The sequence below is a fragment of the Corvus cornix genome, chromosome 3, assembly GCF_000738735.6.
Source record: "Corvus cornix cornix isolate S_Up_H32 chromosome 3, ASM73873v5, whole genome shotgun sequence".
NCBI classification, from domain to species: Eukaryota; Metazoa; Chordata; class Aves; order Passeriformes; family Corvidae; genus Corvus; species Corvus cornix.
Genome location: NC_047056.1, coordinates 45,532,042 through 45,559,955, shown reverse-complemented (window position 1 = coordinate 45,559,955; position 27,914 = coordinate 45,532,042). Strand labels below are relative to the sequence as shown.

At 35.8% G+C, this 27,914-nt stretch overlaps 1 protein-coding gene across 16 annotated transcripts in view; it reads right to left on the bottom strand.

Annotated features, from left to right (window-relative positions):
• Positions 1-11,075: 11,075 nt before the first annotated feature.
• Positions 11,076-27,914, bottom strand: part of RYR2 (ryanodine receptor 2) — a 394,774-nt gene continuing 377,935 nt past the window's right edge. For all 16 annotated transcript variants that reach the window (XM_039567939.1, XM_039567942.1, XM_039567943.1 and 13 more), the window contains 8 exons: positions 26,004-26,064; positions 24,580-24,726; positions 23,185-23,319; positions 20,701-20,857; positions 18,854-18,918; positions 17,995-18,095; positions 16,424-16,475; positions 11,076-14,746 (listed from right to left, as the gene is read on the bottom strand). In XM_039567939.1, the coding sequence (XP_039423873.1) occupies positions 14,651-14,746; positions 16,424-16,475; positions 17,995-18,095; positions 18,854-18,918; positions 20,701-20,857; positions 23,185-23,319; positions 24,580-24,726; positions 26,004-26,064 (814 nt within the window). In that variant the 3' untranslated portion in view covers positions 11,076-14,650. The remainder of the gene's footprint in view (positions 14,747-16,423; positions 16,476-17,994; positions 18,096-18,853; positions 18,919-20,700; positions 20,858-23,184; positions 23,320-24,579; positions 24,727-26,003; positions 26,065-27,914) is intronic.

Sequence of the window (27,914 nt, the reverse complement as noted above, 5' to 3'; positions counted from 1 at the left end):
TGAGTCTGGAGGAGGCAGATCTGGTACTTGGTCACATGCTTTATCCCACAGAGAGTACTGCATTCCCTGAGGAGGCTGCTATGGCTTGCCACACTTCCACAGGGAATTCATCTGGTGCCACAAAATATCAGCCAAAATATCAGTGCAGCTTAATACACAGGAATTAATTTGAATGGAAACAAGAAGGACAGGCATCCAAAGCCAAAAAAGAAATTAAGTAAGTAAAAAACCTGACTTCCAAATGTCAACTAAAATGTCTTTTCCTCTGGGCCCCCTAAGCATTTTAAGAGGAACTCAGCAGGGGACAATAACAGATATCAATGAAAAGATCAGATCCTCTGAAGAGAAGCGTCATCAAAAGAGGTGAAGTATGACTGCTGTTCATAATATGATTCTTGAAAATGCATTACCAGCCCCTTTGAGGAAACTGAGCTAATGTTAAGCAAAGCACCTTTTCCATACTAATGAAGCTCCTAAGGCTCCCAGCATCTAGAAGTCATTACCAAAATGTCCTTCAAAGGAACCCTACAGAGAACAAGCAGGAGGAAAGGAAGAGAAAGGACCTAGGGTAGTTGGGTCACGCAAGGTAGGGAGCTGTTGAATTGGTGATGAATGTTGATATCCAAAGGTTTTTCAGACACCTCTAAAAGACTACTTGCCTAATGAGAGAACATGAACTATTAATTATTTTCCTTTTATAAATTGAACCTAGAACATTTTTTTGCAACATTTTAGAAGACACAGAAGTGAAAACTTCCATAAGGCATTCCATTGGAATAAGTGTTTGGTAACCAGCGGTAGTATTTTAATGCAAATTAGTTTAAATACTGTTACCAAACAGCTCAACACCTCTTACAAGAGGAAAACAGCACAGCAGTGAGGACAAGACAGTGACATAAGGGTTTGTATTTTGACAGGTCATTTTGAATTGTTTGAAGTCACAGGTTCACAAATAACAAATACAATCTCACCTTAACCTAGAAAGCAGTGGGGTTTGAAAAGATGCAAATGTGATACTGTTTGAGCAAATATAGTTATGTTTTCAGCATGATGCTTCTTTCAAAAGGATTTAACCAAACCCTAGCAGTATAAAAAAATCATATGAGTGCTCAGTTGATTGTCTGTGTATGCTTCCACAGAGTATATGATTCTCCTGCTCATGCTTGAAAAAACATATTTTTCAAAAAATTTATGAGGTCTGAAGAAATCGTCTTGCAGAGAAAGACGTAAAGAATTCAGTGTGATTAATTTACCAAAACGAAATTGAGAAATGACTCAATAGAAAAAGAGCATTTTTATGGGCGTGAAAAAATAGAGTATGAAAAAGTGCTTTAGAAAAATTAATGTTCAGATAGGTGAAGTATAGAAAAATTCTTTTTGTTGTACTTGATGAAGTAACTTTATAAATAAGGTTTTAATTTCTGTAATTGAGGCTGATCAAGCATTGAAATAAATAAGGAAAAGTTTGTTTCTGTACAGTCTGTTACCTTAATATCAGAAAAATAGGATGTCTGAGAGATTTGTTCTCTTCAAATACAATTTATGTGCAATTGTATAAAACATAAGTCTATTCTATACAGAAACTAGAACAAAATACTAAATTTATGCTCTTTCCTTCAAAAATATATGAAAGAAAGTGAGTACAACACGTTCAGCCAGGGTAATCATACAAAATCCAGAGGCCACTCTTTCTCAGAACCTGTCCTCTTTTAAAGCTGCCACTGGTCTCCCTGGCTGGAAGATGCTACAGAAGGTTCGTTCTATTTGAACCAAAACAAGCAATTGCAGGAGCCAACGAGTGTGAATGCATGAAACAGTAACCATGAGTAATGATACTTAAAAATATTTCATAAGGACAACATATGAAATGCAAAGCCCCACATCTGAACGTTACTATTTTCATGACCAAGATTTTTTACTTCTTTTAGGATTTCTAAAGTTTTTTCATATCAAGAACTGGGATCTCAGTTTGATATATATGAGAAAACCCACCCACATCAACACATCTGGAATTTTTCCAAGAGTATTAAATTAACAAGCCTTCATTGCTTCGATACTACATAACAATCAATATTTGTTAAATGAAGTGTGAAAAGATACTAAGCAAAATAAGCAAATTTTTGACTTACTTGTTCTTCTCTATTGCTTTTTTTTGAGGCATGAAAGGAATATTATAGAGGGCATTATGTTTAATTGGTTTATATTTGAATCTTTATGTGAAAATGTTGTATAAATAACTCTACATACAGTTTACATTAACAGGAACACTATATCCTACTCAAGTGAAGACATGTTTTCATTGCAGCTGTAAGTGTGTGATAACATTCAAAATTTAGTCAGTGCTGGAGGTAAAAAATTTGGAATGGCATTGGATCATTATTTTTAATTGCATTCTCTTCCTTCATGTCTGATACACAATACATTCATTAAAGCAGTGAACATGTTCCTCTAAAATTTTTGTTGGAAAACTTTGGTATTCAGAGAGAGTTTAGAGATTACTAAATAATAAAAAAAATGTAATAGAAATAATAATAAAAAAATACAGGAATGAGAAAATAAGCCTCACAAATTTTCAGGTGAAAAAGTCATAATTCTGTTTTTCCAAGAGACAGTTGAACAGCTTTGTGACTGGCAGAATCCTCAGGGGGAAAAGGTTAGCCACTAACCAAGCAAAAGCATATGACACACAGGAAAAAGAATTAGCATTTGAAACAATGAAAAAGGATTGGGAAAAGAAAGCATTTGAAGCAAATTAACAGACATTCGCTATTGAGTTTCAAGAAAAGGTAGGTAATTCTGAACAGAATTTTTTTCCTCTTTTAATAGTCAAGAAATTATCATACATTAAAAAATCATTAAACGGGAAAAATACCAGAATCTCTGCACAGCTTGTTGACAGTTGGAAATCAGTTTCCAGACAAAACTGAGAGAAAGTATTGTGTAGCTACTGAGACAACACAGTCATGTATAGCAATGGTTTCTTACATATAATAATCTACAGTTGCTTTTAAAATTATTTTCTTTCTGAAACAACAGAGTAAAAACTAAAAGCTGTATAACTGTGCCACATTCTGCTCCAGGGTGCTAGGGTGTCCTTGATTTAATTTACCACACTGATCTCCCTGAGTTGTGTAACACCTACGCATCAGGGTCCCCAAGAGACTCTGCCACAGACACCCCACACTGGTGCACACCAGGGTCTCAGCCTGAATGGCAGTTCATGTTCAGCTGGGAGCTCACCCTACTCTGGCAATCAGGCATTCTACAACTCAAATGGGCTAGGTATAAGTGAAGGGGGGAGATGACAACCTGGCGATTTCACTGTGATTTCTTTTTTTTAAATGAAATACTGTTTCTGTCTCCTTCCTAATGCAATAATCACATTATTAAAAGGACTAAGGTTACTTACAAATATCCAGCTTCAAGTTTTATATGCACAAATTACTTATTTCATTATCCTTATAAATCAGAGAACTCAGGCTACTTTTATATCATTCTATCTTATATTGTAATGTAAAGAAGGAAGTTTTCTGTCGTAACCATTCACCAAATTAACAGATAAACTCTTCAATATCCTTTCCGAAAATGAAGGTGTCTCCTCAAGCTGCTCACTGTCATAAGGGCTAGAAGCCCGTTCAAAACTCTCTGATGTGTGGAAGCCTTCTGCTGTCTCAGGGTTGTTTTTTTTTTTTTTTCCAGAACTCTAGCAGTGGGGCTGCAGGGTTCAATTATTTCATTTTGGTTACAAAGCCTCCAGAGTTCCCAGTGGCTAAATCGTGGTAGTAACTGTGTTCTACCTGTGTCTGTAACAAGCCAGAGAAGCTGAGAAGATAATTTTTATGTCTCTAATTCCCCACTGGTTGGTCTCTGCTGCATGCCTGGTGATTGCATACAGTCAAACATATAAAAGACGCTTAGTGTTTCTCAGCATGCAGGGCAGCTGCAATCCAGCCCATGAGTTGCTTCAGCCACAACCAGAAGGCATGCTGGAATACTGCCACACAAACAGTGCTCAGGGATATATCTGCCCTCTACCAAATCCTGCCCTTTCTAAAATTGGGGCAACACAAACATTTTCTCATTGTGTTCTAGATTTATTTTTACAAGTTCTGTTTAGCTAGAGGTTGCTCCCTGTTCTGCTTTAAAAAGAACCACTCTAAATAAGTCTGATAGAAACTCTATTTCAAATTATTATCCCCAAGGAAAAAATTAAATTTCAGAAACTTTATAAATGAGCTTTAAGTTTTGAATGCTTTTCTACACTTCTGTAGAACACATCTAATTGTCTAAGTCATTAAGTACATTTTCTAAGTAATTTCCTTTTCCCAGAAAGGGTTTTGATAATAATTAGTGATCATCTTTCTTCCACTGATTATGATTAGTTTGTGGATCTTATTTTACTGAATTCACCTACTTATTTCCGTGACCCCATGAATGTTTCAACATGTTTTATCCCATAAAACCTGTTTTGACCAAAGGACTCTCTTAAATGTAATTTGTAATATTAATTTCTGATAGTGTTCTTTGCAAAGAATCTTGACAGGGTGACAATTTGCATTTGTTAAGATAATGTTAGACATTTTAGCTGCCTGTTCTTCCCAGGTATAAGGATAAACAGTGCAATGCTGTGATAGTAATGTAATAGCTTACAGGAAGACATTTGGGGAAACAGAATGATTTTAAAGACCACTACAGCTGAAAGGGAGAAGAAGAAGAAATGAAAGTAATTGTCAAATTTGTTTCCTAATAGCCTTCTTTTAGGAGTACTAACACTTCCATCAGACACACTTCAATCTCCTTCAAACAGGCACAGACCCACAACAATGGCTTTGTCATCTAGAAGTTACAGACTCAGATGATTACCTTCCAAGGGGAGTTGTGCTATTCCTTTTCATGGATGAAAGTCATAAAATTTAAATCACAGAATTACTTTCAAATTTTTTGAGAACTTACAAATTTATTTCAGGTAAAAAAAAAAAAAAACCCTTCAGTTTTTAAAGCCTTTCCCATTCCCTTTCTAAATCACAGTGAATTTCCGGAGGAAAAAAAATAAGCTCTATACAAACTTTTAGGACAGATATTAAAGCATAAAAAGTAGAGTTGCTGTACTATGTCTGACTAAATGGACATGAAGCCCAGCAATTTTTATCCAAAATTAATTGCCTCCATAACTGGATGCTTAGGAAAGATTAACAACACTTTTGATGTCTCTGTCCTCCGTCCGACAGAATCAAAGCAGTCTTGCTTGGATAGCAGTTTTGGATAGCATTTAAGCCTAGGCTTCTACCCAGAGATGAACTTGAACATCTCCAAGGATGGGAGTCCCTGTAGCTTTTCCAGTGCTGCACCCCTCTCCTAATGAAAAGATTTTTCCTAATGTCCAGACTAAATCCCAGAAACCACTGTTTAGTCCCCTTGTCCCTTGAACGTAGACTAGCACAACCAATTCTGATACACTCTCAGCAGGACACTCATGATTCTCTAGACTTCTGTTTCTTTTGTTTCATCTGTATCATATTCTTCGTCCAAAGTAATTTATTTTATAAATGGAAGAATCCTGTCCAGTGAAACTGCCCTTTCTTCAAAGCTAGTGCTAATGGCTCAAAAGATGGTTAGTCAAACCTTTAACACAACTAAGTATGAGAAGGGTTTGTTATCATGATTTACAATTAGAGTATAATCTTTGAGTGAAATTAAGCTTCCTGTTGTTGTACTGTTGACTTCCCCTCCACCCATGCCCGCAAAAAAGAATTCTCGTTAAGAACACAATATCAATAGTTTTCAAAGGCTATTCTCTTTGGAGGAAAACAGAAATATTTGTCAGATTAATACAGTCCTCGTGAATTTTCAGAAATGAAGACACTGTTTTCCTTAGAAATTGATTACCTTTTGTGGCTGTCATGTTGTATTGTTACTGATGAGAAAATCTGGGAGATTCACTGTTTCAGTTAAGGCATAAACAGCTATGGGGGTTACAAGACTCAAAATGAAATAAATACTTACATGTCTTCCCAACATTATTCTTATCCTTATTTTATGACTACAAAGTAGACCAGATTAATTAATTTGAATCATATTAAGAATATAGGTGAATTGCAAAAGCAGTATACAGAAATGTCAATCTTTTCAGGTCCCATATTAAGTTAATTTGCATATTAAAAGGATACTGTATCATTTCACCATGTAATAACATTAATAAAGTATCTAACAATATCTGTATGCATCAAACAGGCTTATTTTCCACAAAAATTGTTAATTCTTCTCTAATTAGGATTTATGCCAGAATTTCCCTTTTCCAGCTGGTCATGCCACACATGTTATTATACAGGTAATTGTGCTTTCACTGCCGTGTACCCAACTCTGCCATCCATGCATAGCACAGTCAGAATATATACAGAAGTCTGAGACTTCCCTAAATCTCATCACACACGTTAGCTCTTCTATGTTCTTCAGCTGTCTCTGGGTATGTGACTGGAATAATGTTAATTTTGTCAAAACAATTCGTTTTGCCTGCTTCTGACCACTTAATACCCTGGTTTGTATAAAGTTTTGTGGGTTGGTTCATTTATTTTCTTGGGATTGCCATTTCCTGCTTTTATGACTGTTTGAAACCCTTCATTGCTCTCATGCAATGCGACAGGTTTGTAAAATTTCTCTGTTCATGTCTTGTCCACAGAAAAGAACAAGAGAACACGTGACCTAGAAATCTGGTACTGTAGATCCAGTTGCCCAAGACAGAACCCACCTTATCCCAACATCTCCATGTTCGGTTAATTCAGTGCATCACTTAGACCCCCTGGCTATATTCTTGAGAGTTTCTGGAGCATGTAACAATTTACCTATAGTGAAGAAAATTTAAAGGATCTCAGGTAATAAAATCCAAACCATGGGAACACAAATTAAGCCAGCAAGATATGACAAGGATGCAAAGGCAAAAAGAGGTATCAGATAATGTGAGTAGGGCTCTGGGACATCTGAGTTTCACCAGCCTACAGTGGTAAGACCACAAGCACAACAAATAAGTTTGTTTACTGGTTCTAAGTCAACTTGGTCAAAACAATGCCAGCATAGATGTTTCTACACACAAACCATGGTTAAACTGCAAGCTGGATAATTGGACCACAGTTCGTCAAGAGCTGATCATAAATGCAAAATGTTAACTACAAAACAGCCTTGTAAAGTAACTTCTTTTCACAGCTACAGATCCTTGTAGTTTATATTGCCCCAACTGACAAATTAAGCAGCAAACAAGAGGAAAATTTATTGTGCATTATTTTCTAGCAATTCTCCCAGGCAGAACATTTTGAGCAGTATTATTCATATTGCCCCTCAGAAGCTTATTTTAACCAGTCTTTTGTAAATTTGTTGGATTCCTATGGCAAGGAACTCATAGCCTGCATAAAAATGTCTAGGTGAAATCTGCATATTAGCCTTGCCGGCATATTAACTACTTTATTTTTTTTTTTTTTAATCAAATAAGTACAGATAAGAGGCTGCTGCAATTCAGACTGCACAAAGATTCCTTATCAAAACATTATAAAAATTATTAATTAATTATATATCAGTTCCATGATGCATATAGAAGAAACAGGTTTATAGATTATAATTATATACTTTGGAGATTGCCATTAGCACTCAGTGCTGAAAAGTCCCTAACTTACATTTGCATACTATTTAGATGTTAAGGATTATTCAGACAAATAAAGATTTGGAAAAGAAAAAGAAGAATGACTTCCAGCCTATGATCTCCAGAAGGCTTCTGAAATAATTTGCAGAAGCAAAATTTAAACAAGAAATAGATTTGAAATATTGAAAAGGACTATCAGTTAGGAAAATTATATTGCATTTTTCCCTGAAATAATCCAGGATTATTTTGGCCTTTGTATATAATCCCTTCCAAGTACTGCAAAGTATGTGATATTAACCTCCTGATATGGGGCAGAAGTCTGAGCAAATAGAAAGAAAAATTACCTCATTACTGTCAATAATAATGAAGGCTAAATCAGGGAGAGACAAATTCTGAGATTATGGACCTATCTTTACATTCTTGTATTTAAATTATTATTAGTTCTACACTTGTCTAAGCATAAAGAACTACTGAAGAAAATAAATTCAGTGTCAGTATTTCCTGCCCAAAGCTCATTCCCTTCTGCCAGATTTATTTAAACACTGAGTGGTTTTCCAGATATGCACAGAACACTATGAACCAACTTTTCTAAAACATTGTGCTCCCAATTTTCCCTATCACTTTAATTGGCTTAAATTTGGGTACATAGATGATCATCAAGGATGATAATATTTTTAAACAACAAGGAACTACACTGAGTTTTGGTGATTCTTATGGGTCCTTTCCAACTTGAGATATTGTATGATTAATATTCAAAATCAAGAACTTGGCTTAATAATACCTTAGGACAACATTGTAAAGCACTTTTAAAACAGATCAGTAGTTACATCAAAACTATGAAGCCACTTATTCTCATATAGATTGTAGATGCCTAAAAATTCACAAGATTTTACTTAGTACTTGAAATTTTATCTTGTTTGGACAGAGCCAAATCAACTGCCGCTATATGGTCCAGTGGCATTAATTTATTTTCTATTTCCTAGCCAGTGAATTTACAACTTTCCTTCCATTAGGATGGACCACACGATAAAAGGATATGGCTTGTTGTCAGCACTGAGCAGCTGTCTAATCAATTTAACTTCAACTTGTTCCCACGAGGAAGTGTCTGCAAGCGTGCATGTATCAGCAGGTACAGAGGTGCATGGGCTGCTGCCAGAGGACTGAGCCGATAACGCAACTGAGAGAGCACAGATGGCCAGTTTCCTTTTCCTGGCACTGAGGGAGATGGGAAGGGACCCCTTCAGTGGTTGCACTGAGCATAGCATGAGCACATTACCACAGGAGGGAACAGCAGCCTCACTGTATGCCACCATTTAAGCCAGATGTCATCCATTCTCCTCCCTTCCCACTGATCTGCACGACAGGCACAGTATGGCTCAGAGAGTAACGCTTCTTTGAGCCACACTATGCCTGTCATGCAGATAACACTGAGATTAACGCTTCTTCAAAATTATTGCAATTTATTAATCTCCGAAGAAACATAACAACAGCACATGACCTTTTATGCTCCTTCCATTTATTCACTTGTGGTTACAGGACCTGAGGATTCTCCCTTCTCCAATTTTCCCAGTGTGGTTCTATTTTTTCAGTGCAATCAATTTACGCAGTTTCTTTCTATCCTCCTAGGACTACATAAAGAACAACTAACCAAAACCTTTTGATCTATTTCAGCTCTCAATTTCCGTGATCCAGAATTCTTTAGCCACCCTTTCAGCATTCCAAAGGTTCTTATCTAAAATGTATCTAAAGAGAGAGATATTTAGTCTGTATAACTATAGTTTCTACAAAGAAACTCAGCAACTGCATCCTGCGTGCAAACTTGGAGCATTTACACAATGGACTGACAGCAAGGACCTTCAGTTTATTTTAACTGTGAGGTTTTGAGCTTTTCCCCCTTGTATTCCAAAAATTTCAAAACGTTCTTTTCGTGAGAACTTTAGCTCAGATGTTCACATCTGTTAAGATCCAATTATTAAGGTTCTTTAGAAATTCCTCTGCCTGAATTAAGGTGCGAACGAGGCCATATGCCAGTGACAATAGTAAGGGTTTTATCTGATGAGAGGGAGAAAGAGAAAAGGAGAAAGAGAAAGAAATAGAAAATAGATGGGGGGGACAGAAAGAGAGTGAAGGAAAATATCACCACTCTGTGGATCACAATGATGTCCCGTTGATCCTCTCCAGCTGGTCTTCTTGGTGGTGAAGGTCCCCGCAGAAAACACAGAATCCGATGGCTTAATACACCTTTGAGCCAGGTAGCAATGTCCAGGCATGTCTTCGTGGGGAAGGGGGAAGCATCTCTTGCAGCAGACTTGGGATCTGTTGCATCCGGTGGTGCAAAGCCTCTGGAGCACTTTGGAGGAGGTTATGAGTCCCCCTCGGCTGTCTCTCACATGAAAGTCCCGTGGATGTGCCCTGTGGGGTTGGAGGTTCCACAGGTGGGCCAGTTTGTAACGGAGGGTGGGTGTTTATTGCCTCTCACCAGAACCTCCTCCTCCCCCCTCGGTTGGGAGGAATCTGTGTAAACTTGGCTTCTGTGAGCTGTGCTCTCCCCCCACCCTAAACTCACCTGGGGATAGTTGCAGCTGGTGGCTTTGGCCTTTTGTGGATGCAAACCTTTCCCTCAGCGTGAGATGACTGACCAATGCGTTTCCCCCTATCTAATCAACTTTCAGTTCAAAGTCCCACTCATCAGGGAGGCTTCTTCAGTTGCAGCTTCTTTATCATGTGCAAAACCTTATATCAATGTTTGAGGCATGAGCTATTTTCAGTCTCTGACACCATCCAGAAGCAAATGAATAGGTTAAGCCTTTGTAACTGTGGATTAGCCCATAGCCACGTTACTACAAAAGCAAGCTGCTCATATCAAGAATTGCCTCAACTCTTGACCTCCATTGACACAGCAGAAGGATGTTTGGCTGATGGAGATCTTCAGTAACTGCTGAGAAGGGGGATCTTCAACAACTGCTGAGAAGAGTCTTCTTTCCCACGTAAGAGAGACATATCCTTTTGCCTAAACATCCAATTCACAATATCTAAACCAAAAAGACAATTGTGAAGTAAAATGGATAGAAGGAATTGCATGGATATGCTTAAAATGTTATGCAGACAAAAAAGAAAACCCTAATCCATAAAAAAAGCTTCAAAAACCCCTAAAAAAAAGAATAAATGTATCTTTCTGCTTAAATAACTAGCAAATTTTCAGTAAGAAATTACTATAAAATCTGTATAATCTGAAGTTCTATTTGTAACCTAGCTTCTATGGTTTGGCATGGATTTAGAAAAGCTGAAGAAAACTGAAAAAGAAGTAAATAATTATACAAATAAAAGTGGCTGTGACTTGAGAGAGATTGAAGAAGCTGTATTTATGAGCATAAATATTAGACAGCTTTAATCAAAGAACATACCCACCCATGCTCTCTGTGACAGATGTCTTACCATTTCACAAAGATTGTTTTGGACACCAGTTTTATTTGTTTTGGCTAATGAACAACAACAAAAAAATTCTATATTAGAAAATATGGCATCCTATAAATACTTCACAGGCGATTATGTAAGTAAACTGAATTATTCAGTGCCTCTGAAAATGGCAGGAATATTATCATAGTTATAGAAATAAACATTAATGCAATTCATGTTAGTAAGAGTTCTGCAACAGTAGGAAGATAGTAAAAATTAAAATATTCAACAATTTAAATAGCACATTAATGCTATTAGGATTAATCTTGTAGTCATGCAGGGGCCAAGGATATTACAGAAACATTTTCTTCCTTCCTATTTTCTGTGATTGTCTCAGTAAAAAAACACAGATAAGCTTCAAACTTTAAGGGATACGAGAGACATAAGAACAGGTTATAGGAAGAAGGTGTAAAAATTGTCAATTCCAAAGGGAACAATATATAAGGAGGTAACAATTTCCACAAATAAATCACACCTCAACTACTCTTCCACCTTACTTTCCTTTTCCATTGCCTTTCATTTCTTCATCCCTTTGCTGAAGTCAACATTGATGTGCTGGGGTGATCAGTTTTAGAGCTCTTCTCAATTTTTTAGACATTCAGAGATAAAAAGCAAAAATTCTGTGTCTGCTTTTTTCAAGAAAGGGTGGGAGGTACTTTATTTTCAATAAATAGCAGGAGCTCTTTAAATTTCAGGATTTCCTCCTGAAAATTACTGTTTTACTGACACAATCAATAAGTTCAACTAACAGCTGAAAAAAACCTAGCATACACAAATGTGTGTGTAAGTATAACCTTACCTTAAATAAAACAAGCATAAACACCAAATTTTTGAATTTCTTGGATTTAAAACTGCAGTTTTCAAGTGACAGGATATTACCTGCTCTTGTACATTGTGCTAGCATACAGGACAGTTGTGTCAATATTAATTTCTTTTGACACAACTATTAAAGCAGTGAATTGTGTGTATTGTTTGACTGTTTACAACACAAAAATTCAAAGAAGTTACATTTGTCACAGGAAGTTCAGTAATTTTCAGTAAAATCTAAGAATTTTTTTCAACTTTGTCTAAGCCTAAAACAAATGAAACAGTATTAAATTGTATCCCATAGTGTGTATCATATAGTATGTGGATTGCTTTAATAAGATCCTGTTTAAAGTGCATATTAGAGCGTTATTTGTTGAACTATGTCTTAAGATAAAGGCTCTCCAAGGCAAACTTTGTGCATCAAACAGGAAATGCTAAGTTTCAGGGACTCACAGAAACCCTAGAGCCACTGCAGAGAGGACTGTGTGAACCAGGCCCTGAAGGTCTGTCAAAGCAAGTTCAAATCTTTTTCATCACTGAACACTAATCTTGCAAACTCTCCTGACCAGTTCCTAGATATAGGAATTTTCTTCTGTGAAATCTGTAATTGATTTAATAAATGAAAATTTTTCATACTTAAACTTTTTGCATCACCATGTAATCAACAGGTCTCATCGTAAAAACACCTGTAGTGTTTTAGTATGGCTTCACAAGTATTTGTTGAACAGCATACTGGATTCAACAGGAAGGATGCCCCAGGAGCTCTGGGATTTAGAGATTGAGATTAAAAAAACATGTCACTTTTATTCTGGTATTTACCTACAAAGCCCATTTGAATTTGTTTGGAAGATAAAGGAATCTTGAAATATCCCTCAGAATCATTAGCTATTATTTTTTCTACAAAATGTGCAAAACCAAAATAGCCTGTGTACCTGTGTGTTAAACAACTCTTCTCCTGTTGTACATCCAAAAAGAAACATCACTGCAATCCCCCATTTCTAAATCTTAAGACACAAATCCCAGAAAGGCTGAATGAAGGTGCTTTAGGAAGTAGTTCCAAATAGGGAGGAAACAGAGCTGGAATGAACATTTCAGTCTGGGTGGGAGAGGTTTAAAAACTGAATAAAAATTGCGGTTGCTGTACCTGTCCCTTGCACTGTCATGAGCCTGCCCAGCCTCTGACTTCAAATCTTGCAAAGTTTGAGAGAATTTTACCAGAACTGTGAACAGGATACCAAATTTAGCAATATTCACAGAATTGAAAGCCTGGCTTTTAACAATACAGCCTTAGCATTTTAAAGCAATTATTCCCTTAGTTGCAATTTTTTTTTTTTTTTTTAAGTTATAACTGAATATTGATACAGAAAATTTCTTTTATGAGAAAACTGTGACCTGTATAGAAAAGAGGGAGAGCAACAGAACAGCAAGAAGTCCAGGAGAAAAGACCAAAAACAGTACTAAAACCTTTCATTAAGGAAACAGTAGCTTAATCCTGGTTTGAAGTGGTTGAAATTAATTCAGGATAAAAAGACTCTATTACAAAAACTTCAAATGCTACCAAAACCAGCTTGTTTCCATTCTGAATGTCTCTTTTTATTTGTAAAGACTGGCATTACAATTGAAAAGGACTCAAAATGGAGTAATGTACACATCATTGGTGTTTCATGATGCAACTGATGGAGTCCCTGAATGGATATTGCTTCAGCTTTGCTTTTAAAAAATAATTTAACAAGAAAATCTTCAACTCCACTATCAATCACAGATGGCAGAAATGAAAGAACAAAAAAAGAAACCAAAATTACTGTCAAATTCATAACATATACATTGTTGGTTGATGACACTTGTTCCAGATGTACAATAAAGCCCACAACACTTTATTACTATGGATATAATTATTGTGAATGTTTTTTCATGTTGATCAACTTGTTTCTGAATGTTGTTTTTTGATTGTTTTAAACTTGCATAATAAACATGCAATGAAACATTTCTTGTTAAAGTGTTTTTTGCAGCTGTCTTGTATTCATACAAAGATTTCATAAAGTAGCAGTGTTGTATCAGAGCATTACCAAAATAAGAGCAAAAGCTAAAGAGGAAGGTAAATGTGAAATGAACTCGATGAGAATAACCTAATCTTGTCCTGAGACACTCCAGTCTTATTAAAAAGATGTGCACAATCAAATCCCTTCCTCCCAAACCCACCAAAACCACAAAATAAATATTAAATTGGAAGGGAAGACATAAAGAAAAAAAAAAAATTATGTCATCATGCACTCATCTTCTGCATAGCTCAACCCACATATAGTAAGGCACTATTTCCCCACAACTTAGTGTCCACAACAATCTTTTACAGTGCTCTGTGAACTATATATAGTTCCTTCCAGGATGATGAAATAAACAGACCGAATGAGTGTTGCTACCATGTCACCCCATGTGTGATCTTTTAGGCAAGGGCATCATCTGGCAGTTTCAAAAATAAGCTGTCTCAAGTCTCTACTTGTGTGTGCATGTTATGTATAGGGACATCTTTTGTCTGTGCAAGTGGTTGGTTTGGTTCCAAAGTTGTTGTAATTTTTCATTGTTCTTTACTCCAGTGTTCTCAAAGCAAATACACAAGAAAATAAAAGTGCAGTTGGGTCATTAAAAACAGAGCTTTGGTGCTCCAAAATGCACACAGCTTTGGGGATTTAAGAAATCTTTTAGACATCCCCAAAAGAGCTGGGAAATACATGGACATTTTTGTCCAGAAATCCTCATCTCTGCTTAGTTGAGCTGGTCTTCATATTGTTTTCGGAAGCAATCACCAGCAGGGAAAAATTCCCAGCACCGTTCTTGATACATTTTCCATACATACGATTCCTGAAAGAAACACAGTTTAAATTATTTAACTTGATTTAATGAGAAACATCAATCATTACTTTTTGTCCTCATTTATTTATATATCACTTCACTTTTTTTGATTCTGTGCATGTCAGGTTGTTGAACATCAATCTACAAAATCATGTTAATGATTTTGATTAGTTTAGATAGCTTTTAGGTTGTTGTCACCCAGTCAAAAAGCACTACAGAAATGCATAGAAGAGAAGCAGGTCATTTAGTTCTTTTTGCACATTGAGGAGTGCTGTAAAGCTCAATTAAAGCTAGTCACAAGACAACTACCAGGGAAAGCAGAATATTTTGACTTAATTTCTGCATCAGTAATTTCAAAACATGTCTACAAACAATACATAAACCAAAATGACCTTTATAGTCAGTATTTTCTGAGTCAGTGGCATTTGGTATTTTTTCCTTTCTGATCATTTGTTCGGGTAGGGTTCTGTCTCTAGACAGTCCAGAGAGTTGTAAAGAATATGTCAGTGTATTTCTATTTTAATCACACCACTTAAACGTGGTTTTTATTATGCAAATTTCATGGTAGAAAGGGCACGTGTTACACCAGTTCCAGAATCATAGCATCATTTAGGTTGGAAAAGACCTTTTAGATCATTGAATCCAACCATAAACTAACTACTGCCAAGTCCACCACTAAAGCAAGTTCCTTGAAGCTATGAAGTACTCTCAATTTTCAAACTATCACCTAACAGTATCAAAACTGATTAGTTAGTAGAAATCTGTCTTCAGTGAATACAGTTGGACTATAGGTCTGCCAATAAAGGGGAAAGTGCAAATAAAAAAGGCTTTTAAAAATCTCAGTTAGTATGAAATTCTCAAATGACAAATGGATGTTCAAAAACAGCAAAGGAAGCATATAAAACCTCATACTGAACAAGGCTGAGATTTATGCAAAGAAGATGATTACAGCACACATGTTAAGGTTCAGAAAGAGTAAGCTACATAGATTTATAGCAAATCATCCCTCTGACCCAATTCTGTGGGGCTATATATGTGATGCTATTCAGTTCTTTTGGGTTTTGATCAGCAACACAGGAACATTTGCTTAGTCAGCTGAAAGACTATAAGTAGAAAAAAAAAAATAGACTGTAAATTTGACACAATTTCTTAATGACTTTTAATATACTTCAAGGAAGTTGAAGGGCGCACCAGGAGTTTGAAAGAACAGAGAAGAACAAAGAAGAAACCTCCAGAGAAAAGTTCACATAGTTTTCATTTTAAATATATGCACAAGTTCTTTCATATGGACTTATTCAGGAATGTAGACACAGAAGATTACATAGAGATGATAATAATAAAAGACAAAGACTATTAAGAAAAGAATCAAAAGGGAGAAATGGTGCTGCTTCCACAGAATGCTTAAATGTTGCTTCTCATTATTTTCATTTATAGTATGTATTTGTATTTCGTGGAAGTAACAATTTAAAAATAGCAGGTCAGATACCAAAAAAGGAACAGAAAGTGCTACAGAATTGATATTCAACCTAACATTAAGCAACCAGAGTCTTAAGAATTGCCTAGAAGAATGAGAATTAAGTTCCATACCATACAGGGAAATATCCATTAGAAAAATCTTAGTTTTTTGAAGCCTGGATTATTTTTATTTTAGAATTAGCTGACATTAATAAGAGTTATTCAACCTACCTGTCCTGTATGCTCTGTTTCATCTTTGTTAATAAGATACATCAGAAAAAACCTACAAGCAAAGAAACAGCTATTATGAATAGAGTGTTTGGAAACATTAGGCAACCCACAGGGAGATGGGTATTTTTCAGTGTGTATGGTGATAATGCTGTACATGGACTTACAAGTTCCAGAGTTCTATTTATTATAGTATTTTGAGACAGATTAAACACTTTCCTGACACTGCTGACATTCATTGTTCAATGAGTAGTATGCTAAAATGCATGAGATCCAATTCAACTTACTGTAGGTAGCAACTCAGTTTAAATGAAGATTTTCTAAACTGTCTAATCTGAAAATTACAACAGACATTTTCTTGCCCATGAAAACCCACTTGGAAGCAGACAGAAAGCGGTCATTGGAAATTTCTTTTTTTCCTCTTCCCACACTGAATAAGAAATGCTGAAGTTATCTAAGAGATTTCTGTTGAAATTACAGGTTTGGGATATTTTAGTAGAGTATCATGAGCATGAGCAACATGAGCAGAAAAGAACTTTTAATTTAAAAAAAACCCATTAGTCTTGAGGGCTTGAGATAGCTGACATTCACTGGGTGATAATTTCAAAATTTCACTCATAAGAGACATTCTTTCCAAACATATGTAAAAACATAAAATATGATCATGAACAAAAGGAAGAAAACCCAATTCCTCAGGTTAAGGCACTTAGGAGCAAGTATGCTATAGTATGCTCTTTGTTCCATATTCAGTAAGTAGAAACAAAATCCCATATGATAGTGCTTTCAATGTATTTTGTTTGCACAACCTGTTTTTCAGGTGGAAGTTTTTTATAGGCATGTTTGACTTTGCTGTCTCATTATTTTTGTGCACATACAGTGCCAGTTAAAAAGATACAATCCATCCCCTGCTTCCTACTGACAGCACTAGCATAAAATACACTCTGGCACTGGATTTTCCTATGTGAGAGGAACAGTGAGAGAGAGTATGATACAGTGGTTGTAGACCTGATAATTCTCTTTATTTCCAGATGTAAAAAGACTGAGTTTAGTGGTCGCTGGTTCTCTGCTTGGATGTTCCAAAGGTGGACCTGATGCCCTAGGTTGATCCCTTTCGTCTCTAGCTCCTCATTACAGCTTGCCTACCTCCCTTTGTCCCCAGTTCTCTTAGTCAGCCTCAGCACCCCACACAAATTATTTTGTCCAATGTAAGTTTTTTTGCCTTACTCCTCTTTGTTCTCTCTTTCCATCAGTCTCCAGGCCAGGTAATACTGCTCCTCTGCACCTTACATACCTCATTCAATTTTACAGTTTATGTGGCCTCTGCAGCCATGTATCAAGTTCGTTTCCATCTACAAGTTCACACAAACTTCTTGTGCCACAACCAAGTTGGAAAGCAGGATATGGAATTTGTTAGTTCCTTGCTGCCACTGCCACAGAATTATACATTCAGAAAGCATAAGTGCACATCAAAGCCGAACAGTACTGACTATTACTTATGCAAGAGAGTTAATCGAGTACCTGCGGAGGCTGCAAGGATCATGAGTTAGTGAAGAGTGCATTTTTACTGTACTCACAAATAATTGGCCAAGTTGTGCTCCTGCAGTGTGTGTGTTTCAAAGCCATGAGGCACTGTATCAAAGTAGTCATTTCCTATCCCACAGATAAAGCACTTTGTCTAAAAGAAAGAATACAGAGCACTTCAACACTACATATTACACTTGCCGTGCTTTCAGAAAAGGCCAAAAAAAGGTGACAATTTTCTTGAAAATGGCAATGCATCATATAGAATATGCACTGAACAAAAAGGCTTTTCTTTTAACGATTCATACTGGATACCTCAGCAAAATCATTTGCATAGAAGCTCAGCTACCGTCAGAATAGCTTCTTACTGTTTAAAAAAATAAATCTTTTCCAGCTCTAAGTGAACAGGTATCATGTGACAGAATGGCATACAATGGTCACAGATGACTTTTAATGTTAAGCAGCACTTACTGTAACACATGGCAATATTTAGCTCAGTCCTTGTCCAGCTGTAACTGAATATGCTCCAAGTTCACATTACAAAGCACAGCTAGTTTACAACACTTTCCTGACTTCTTACATTTACACTTCAATGACAGAATAGAAAACCACAAAGTACAAGATACTTTCACACATATATTAACCAAAGAAAATTACATCTGAGATGAAATGTAACATGACAGTGTTAACACCCTGTGTTAGAAACCTCTAGTAGTTTGAAGATCCAAAAGACTTAAATAGCCACAGACATGCAATTCATTATAATTCACATTGTATGATATCAGACCACGTACAGGACTGTATTTTCCTCTTAGTTGTAAAAACTATCCACTAGCTAAATCGTATTTTGATTGAAAACACATATTCATGAAATCTGAAAATAGGCATGGTTCAGCAACTGAATGTTCTTACCTCCATGTCTTCCTTAACTTGCTCTTGCTGATCTCTTAACTCACCAAAAGCATCAATAATTAAACCTAGGGTTTAAATTAAAATGATAGTTAATGTTCAAGAACAGAATTGTGAGAAAGAATATTTGGAAATCCAGGGATAACAGAACTCTGATAAAGAATATTAAATGAGAATCTTATGCAGAAATAACAGAAGCCAATATGTATTCCAAAGACAAGAAAACCATAAAGAAAAATGAGCAAGCCAAAGAAATACCAGCCACATGGCTGGCAGTACCATTTTGAATTACAAAATGGGACAAACAGACTTCTGTTTTATGCCCAGTGCTCTAATCTTGATTTAGTACATTACAATATATGTGGGTTTACAGTGATTAGGGCCCTACTATAGAAAAAATATTACTTTACATTTAACAGAGTTCAGATATTTGTTACATGGCAGATGCAGAGAGGCCTAGAGCTCCGTGCACCCTCTCAAGATGGCTGTCATGTAGTGCAAGGTTCCACTATTGGAGCTCCACAAAAATAAGGGATCATTTCAGGGAGACACAGAAAGAATAAGAAAAAGAATCACAGGCTTTATGGCTCAGATTATAAACAGCATATAACCTTCCCTTCACTTGCTCCAATACAAATAAGGACTAACTCCACAATGACTATCAACAGTCCCATAAGCAAAGCTTGACAATTAAGGACTTATTCTTCAGCTACTCACAAAATGAAGAAAGAAACAGTATGAGATATGCCACTTCGGAGTATAAAAAATTTCCCACCCTCCCCAAGCCCTTTAAAAAAACCTGTTGCTTGAGTAAGAAACAATTTACCACAAGCTCAAAGCTGCCTTTTGAATCTCCTTGTAGTGAGTAAGGAAGAACCCTTACTGCTGTCAAAATTATCCTAAGTTAGCTGTTAGCTGACAGAAAGGTATCAGTATTTATGACAGCAAGTGCACCCAGCAGAACTATTTATCAATTTTTCCAAAATTGAGAATATACTTCTGTTAACTTTTTCAAACTTCAATAAAAAATTACCTTTTGGGCATTCTTGACAAGATTTTAAAGGTACAGTGTGAAAACTGATAGGGGTTTAAGTACTTTAGGTAATAACAATAAACATAATTTATATAAACATAATTAAAAAACCCCTGACATGCTAAAATAAGGTATCCACTATCCAGATTACAACAGTGAGAAACACTATCAGTCAAATAGTTTCACTGAAATTCCAAAGCTAACTAATGGCAGCTAACTTTCCACTGTCATTAACCAGGCTATACTAAAGCTCTTTCATATCACGCACCTTTCTTTACTCTTAGACATTGTTCAAATAAGCAGGAATCACACAAACCAGCAATTTTTATGTAAGAAAAGATTTAACCTCTTAAAGCTATGGTCCTCTTTTCACACCACTATTACCAATCTGAAGATTTTCCAGATAGTCAATCTAGAATATTAGATGTTGGCAGGGAGAATACTGACAGCAGTACTGATTTTGTCCATGAAAGATCATGTAGGATGGGTTACACTGAAGGACGATTTTAAGTTGTGACTCAAGATTTCTATAGGAGGCTTTTAGAAAGGGCAATGACGAGACAGAAGCTGCAGTGACACCAGTATTCTTAGAGCAAAAAAAAATTTGTTTCTATTGATCCAGTTAGAGCCTGTTGATTTTACAGAGACTCAGAAGAGCAGTGTATGGATGAAAGTCAGCTGGGTGTGATTTTCTGTATAAATCTGTCCTTCATGATCTGCCCTGCTGTTCTGTCTGAATCTTAGGTTGGTGATTACCACCGCACTAAGATCTTTGTACTGCTAAATAATGCTTTCAGTCCCACTGTGGGTTACAGACCTTGGATAATTGCAAGCAGGATGACAATCACAAAGAAGAAGAAAGTGATGTCAAAGATAATCCGATAGATTTCATATTCATCTCCTGCTGGATCTTCTATTTCATCACCAATGCCTCCACCTGCACGTACCCCAACGTACATATGAAACATGTAGCACTAGAAAAGACAAAACAAAGGGATACAGAGGTTTTTTTGCAGCTAAAAGCAGAAACACCCATGGTTACAAATTCAGTAATTGGTAGAACTGGTCTGTGGTCTAGGAACTATGCCATGTCAGGCCATCTTTTTCTCTCCTTTGAGATTATGCATATTTCTGGGAGGGGGGGAAATGCAGCTGTGCAGCTGAAGCTGCAGTATTTCATGTGCTGTCATTATGCAGCAGTTCGGTAAGATCAAACGTTCAACTACCAGAAGCTCAGCAGCACCCCATGATTCATGTAAAATCATTTCAGCAGTGTAAATAGGAAATATCATCACCACCATAGCCATCTCCTTTTACAATTTCCTAGCTCAAAAGTTAATGATTTTCCCCATTTTTAGTGTTTCAAATTCAAATTTAAAAACAAACAACCCTCCTCCCCCAACGCAAAATAAAACAAAAAAACCACAACCAAGCAAAAAATGTTTGTGAATGCTTGTGCAGAGAACAGGCTCATGATTGAAAATGTCTGAGGATAATACTGTGAAACTATGATATGAAAAGTGGTATAATAGGTCTGTCAGTATAGTTGCCTGGGATGCTGACAATCCAAAATTTCCAGTTTTATCATGCTATAATTTAATAGAAAATTATGGTATCAGTCTCTGGAGGTCTAGAGCAGGGGATTGGTTTTTTTCTTTAAGAAGCTTTGCAAACTACAGGTCAAGGGTTCTCACCCTCTATCAAAAAACAGAGATGGCAATAACTAACTCCTAAAACATAACCATACAAAAAATCCATTCTTCTATTTCTATGCCACACTATCCCCAAAATCCCTTCTTTACGACATTGATATAGTACTATACAATGCTGAAAGACCCTTGTCTGAAAAATCTAACAATTCCTAGAGACAGTTTATATTCCAAGGTTGAAAGGTAATAATTACCCTAATGAGTGAATGTAGTGTTACTTATCTAAAAAGTTTAAATTGTTTTATTTTAAAAAAAATGGTGTATTTTCTTTATTCGCTTTTTTTTTCTTAATCTCATTTCAAGTCAGTGTTTTTACAAAAGACAACCCTGATTTTACAGCATGCCACATGTTATTCTAACTCATTCCCATACAATATTATAGCTTTGTGGTATGTGTGCTTTCAGAGAATTACAGAGGAGGTCAGGTCAGAGGGACTTCATGAGGGTTCTGCTCCAAGCAGGGTCCCCTATAACCTCAGAAAAAAATGTTTCGGGCATTGTCCCAGTCAGTTCCTTACGACCTCCTATGGATGGAGACTCTCTCTCAGAGACAACCTCTCTGAGCAACCTGTTCCATTGTTTGGCTCTCCTCAGTCAGAACACATTTTTCCACTTTATGTCCACAGTCTCCTGACATGAATTTGCTGTTAAGAGCTTGGATTTGTCTTCCAATAATCTTTCTGCAGACACTGGGAGCTCCTCTTACACACCCCCTACCCTGAGACTTTCTCTTCTGTAGACTGAACAAGCCCAATTCCCTCCACCTCTCTTCCCATAGCAAGTGCTCCAACACCTGACAATTTAACAGCCCTTCACTGATTCTAGTTCCAGTTTATCTGGTTTCGTTGTGCCAAATGTCCCAAACCAGACCAAAATATAGACATACTACTCTGCTTTCACAGTTCATCTATTTATTTGGCTTTTAAATGTTGTCTACTCTGTGAAAGAGATTCATGCTGCGCAGAATACTGAAATACATTTAGAGTGTTGTACATGACTGCTTTTGGAGAGATATTAAGGGAAATGCATGTTAAAAATTCTTTGTGGTTTAAGCTCTACCTACCACCCAAAATTCCAAAGCCTGGCACTGTCTTAGTAAGCTCAACATAATTTACAGTGGTTCTGGACAAAGTGGCTACAAAACTGCCTATTAAAAGTAACTATGGCAATTCATGTTAAGAGAAACAGATTGATTTCTAAGCTTAAACAAGCATTTAAGTATTTGCATTACTTCTGAAAATCATTGCCTATAACTGACCCTCCTCCTGAATGACCTGTCGAATTTCAAGATTCAGAAGTGCTGTCCTTTAGCCGGCTCAGCTTCACAGCTTGTACTTGTTTTGCATTTTTTGAACAACTCTAGCAAAGTATAGTACCACATTTCTTCTATTCCTTTATAGATCTGTTTGTTTAGCATACACAAGATCTATCTAGTTCTTGAGGATGTTCATCATATTTGTCCCTTTGCTTTCAATTGCAGTCTTTCCTGCTTGCTGGCTAATGATACAACTGTATGAATATAAATTACAAGAAGGCCAGGACAAAACCACAATAGCTTGAGAAAAAAACCCAGAAAGCAAAGTAAGACTTACTGTTAGCATATCATCACATTTCATGTCTGGCATATCACCATCTTCACTCTTGTTGTAGAACTTGCGGAAAAAATTGAACGCCACTACTGTATACAAGTACACCACTACTGCCAGTAATCCCACTGTTAGGACAAGCTGGAAGACAAAATTACAGAATGCATGTAACACCACTATGGAATTGTGATTTACCTTTTCTTTCAAAAAAAAATTTAAAAAAGAAGAAAAGTAACAATAAACTGTATATACTAGCAGCAGGAAAACTTTAACTTTTTCTCTGTATGTACTTTTGTAATACAGAGTAATATATCTGCATATTCTCACGCGAAGACTGTGCATTTCATTTTATTTTGAACAAAGACTGTGTTTCAGAAACATAATTACGAAGAAAAATCTTATGGATAGATACACAATGAAACAATCCATTAGAATCATATACAATCCCCATAATCAGATAAAAATATCTGAAAATTCACTACCTAACAGTAATATTACTATCAACTATTATATAATTAATTGCAATACAGTATATTTACTAATTTAATAGTGAAGAAACTTTTTTACATGTATGAAATCACATATAAAAAACCCTGTTCCTAGTATTTTAATATCTCAGAAAAGTAGCAACAAGTATTCCACTGCTTGACTGCAGCATTATTCAGATTTTGCTCTGAGCTTAATGGAAAGCAGCTGGAAGGGAGCTTCAGTATCCTGTAAATTGATATTTCACTTGTGTAGCACCCAGATCTAAAAAGTTCCTTATAAATAATGTTCCCTTAATTCATAGGCAATTTGCTAGACCTTCAGGACTATTTTTAGAAGGAAGAATACTTATATTATCATAATTATTATGCAGCTGTCCTGCTGGAAGATTTTCTGAGAAGACCAAGGATGGCTTTTTTACAATTTAAAATTGTTTACAAAATTCTTTTGAAATGGGAAGGCCGTGATCCTTGAGGAACACTGAGTCTCAGGTTACATTGAATGTCATTTCTACAAAAGGTCTCAGTAGACAAAAAGCCTTAGTTACTTTTTTCTAAGTTAAACCAGAAATGCAATTTCAGATTCTCATCATCCAAGAGCTGAGTTTCTTAAACAGTCCTCTAACAGAATGACTGAGACTCAAGCAGACCTTTCTTTAGATGAATCTTGAAGAAAGTTTAAATGGCAACTTTATGAAGCAGTTACTCATAACAGTTAGAGACTGTCATAATCCTAGTCGCTTTTGCTTTTGCATATAAATCCCACTGTCTAGTTTCCTCACCAAGGCAAGTTCTAGAGTTCATGATGAAAGAACAGTTCTGTTGTCAATCTGCAGAGCATCCGAATCAAGAAATGAAGTGATCTTTCCTGTGTAGTCCATAAGTAAAAAAGTTGAAAAGAGATGAGAGTTGATACCTGTTTGCCGTTGTGGGTAACTGATGACAGGATAGTTCGTAATGTCTTGAATCCCATTGCAATGTCAAGGAGATGAGCAGCAAAGAAAAAATTGTTGTAATGGCCGAGGACTGACATGGTCATGTACCATGCTAGGTAAAGGAAAGACTAACAGGAAAAAACAAGTATATTCAAAATAAAACTCATGGCTTTCATCTTTAACAATTCAAGACAATACGGAAAGGTAGATATTTCTCAAATATGCTTTTCTTTAAATAGAAAACAGTTCTTTTTAGAGAATTTTCTAGATATCTTTGAGAATTTTATCTTTGAGCAAAAATATTAAATCCTCAAATAAAGTCCACAAGACATGGGCAAAATCAAGAAATTCAAAGTTTATATTGTAAAAACTAATTTTGAAATTCTTAAACCCTTATTTGTAAATGTCTCTACTGTAAAATAAGTTTTCTGATTTAAATTACTTTTTTGTTAATTTCTAAATAATTACATTAAAATATTAATGCCCAGAGTTAGTTAATGACAATTATAGGACTCTACAAGCAACAAAAGAAATTTTATAATTAATTTGAGCTACTAAAACTCCTATTTGAACATATAAGTATTATTTAAGTAACCACAAATATTTATTTCATCTGCTCCTCTATCAATTTATTTTTATTGAACTTAAAGACAAGTACATATTTATAAGAGAAATTACACTCCATTCCATAAAAAAAATACTAGTCCCAAACAAACACTGTTTACAGATCATGCTTTCTCTAGACCTGGAGACTTATTGTTTCCACTTTTCCTGAGTACCTTCAGAATACACTTTCATTCTCCATCTGTCCTACTTCCAAAATAATTTTTTCCCCAACCATTTTTCTTACCAGTAAAATAAGTGGTTAGGGAAGCAATAATCCTAAGACTTAAAAATCATATGACGACTGACTTCTTAAACTGCATTTTAACACTCATGTTTATCTCTCTTTGGTTTTTTGCTTTTTCAAATTATTAAAATAATTTCTTACTATCAGTTTCAGTGATACAAATGTAGCAATTCCAGGTACATTAACTACATTGATCTGAATGTGCTCCAAGAATATTCAAGTGTTCATAAAATTTATGAAAAATATGAGAAATGGCAATTAGCATTTATATTGTCAATTTTCTAATTCTACAGTGCTGTGCTTGCTTCTAATAATGCATATCAGAAAGGGGGCAGGAACTGACTGAGGTTCTATAGATTATTACCAATGTAACTGCAAAAATATTTTGACAATGTCACTTTAAGCTTTCAAGATTTTCTTCATGTAGTAAAATAAATGTAATCCAGAGTATTTCACACCTCTCATTGAAGCACTTTGCATTAACAACTGTGTACTTCATTTTAGAACATGAAAATATATATATATGTGTATGTACGTATATACTGAGAAACTTACATTATCAGTGAAAACGACTCCTAATTTCCACATCTGATACTTAACATCAATGGAATTTAACCTGTAAAAATAAAAAAATAAATTGAATTTTTTAGCAAAACACAACTGAAAAACATGAAACACAATCTGTAGGAAGTGTATTGTCACATAACAGGAGTCAACAGCTGATCTATTTCTGCAAAAGCTGAAATACATCAGAACCTTGTTCTAATTCACACTTTTACTCTGGAATGAATCTGTCAAAAAAAAAAAAAAGGTGAAAATCAAATTCATAAATACTGTTTTGAATTCATCAGACCTAATGCTGATTGATTTCTACAATGTTATCATGCACACATATGAAATAAACTGTCTTCAAAATCCGTGGAGAAAAAAAATTATTTTGTTTTTAATACAACCCACCTAAGTATAAAGCAGCTGTCAAAAAAGGTCACTGAATTTGCACCCTAAGATGCCAATTTTTTACATTGTTTATTATAGCATACCTTGAGTGACACAATTGGATGGCACTAAAGACAGACAAATTTAGATCAGATGATTTTCAGAGCTCGTTCAGAAAATTGACCCATTTTTCTAAGGACGTAAGAAAAATCATTAATGAAAGTATGATAATTCTTACCAGTTAATGTGTGTTGATACAGGTACTTAGGAAAATCTTCTATTAATGTTACTTTTTGTAAAAGAGAAAGTATCCCATCAGAAAAAAACAATCTTTATTAATTGTCAGCTAGGTACGGAAATACCATTTTTATTGCACTGTGTCAAAATTTTGTGCTAGGCACTGAACAATACCAACAGATGATATTTCATAGACAACGGTGCCACTTGACCATTACAAAAAAGAAAGCATTGAACCAAAACAAAACAATGAGTTATTGGGTGTCTGTAAGCTTTCTGTTTTGGGTATCTTGGAGACAGAGCACAGAATAGATTATTATTTTGAGGTATCCTACACAAAGCCTCTGCAAGGATCCACTAGGCTTAAAATTCCCAAGTAAATAATCAAAGAAGGAGGTATTTTACATTAGCATCCACAAGGGGAAAGGTTTGAAATTGAGGTTCCTACATGTGCATCATTCCTTTCAATGGAACAGGCTGGGAATTTGGACATTAACAGGGACTGTGCCTGCCTCACAACCACGACGGCTGAAGCCCTTACCCACCTGCAGATACACACTTCTACTTAGACAAACAGGCACATCCTCACTTTGTAAATCCTGTAGTGTCACCATAGCAAGTACATATCTTGAGAATTCAGGTGTAAAAACTACTGCAAATAAAATTCCTTACTTTTTCAGTAGCCATTATGGGCAAGAGACAGACTGACACTTGAGGAAAAAGCCTGCTAGTTCTCCAGGAACAATCCTGTTCTCCGAGATACTACATTACTAAAACTGGGTTACGCACAAGAGAATCTTTTGGAAACCTGGATTGTTTCTCATGACAAGGAAGAGTAAGGCCTTTTAAATGCTTTCACATTCTGAGGCCAACTGCGCTCATTGTTTGTACCTTTCACATTTATGATACGGTTTAACTTCTCACCAACCTGTAAAAATTTCAGATCTTCCAGTAGAAAATTATTTACATTTTTTCTATTCTTGAAAGTGAAAGAATTCTCTACCATGTGAGCATTTGACAGAAGCCCTGCTTATTTTCCAAATTAGCCTTATGTCACTGCTTGCTGCAGATGCTTGAGCCTTATCTGCCTCTTCTATTGACTCCAACTAAACTAACGATCACAGAAAAAAAAGCAGTTAGAAAGGCAAAGGTACAGGGAAGTAATACTAATGATGGCACCTCTGAAAATTAACTTTCATGTTTGTGTCTTCCATATTATTCTCTCAAATATACTACATCCATGATGCATCTGGTTTAACACCCAAAAGAAGAAACTAATTCAATGGAAAAACA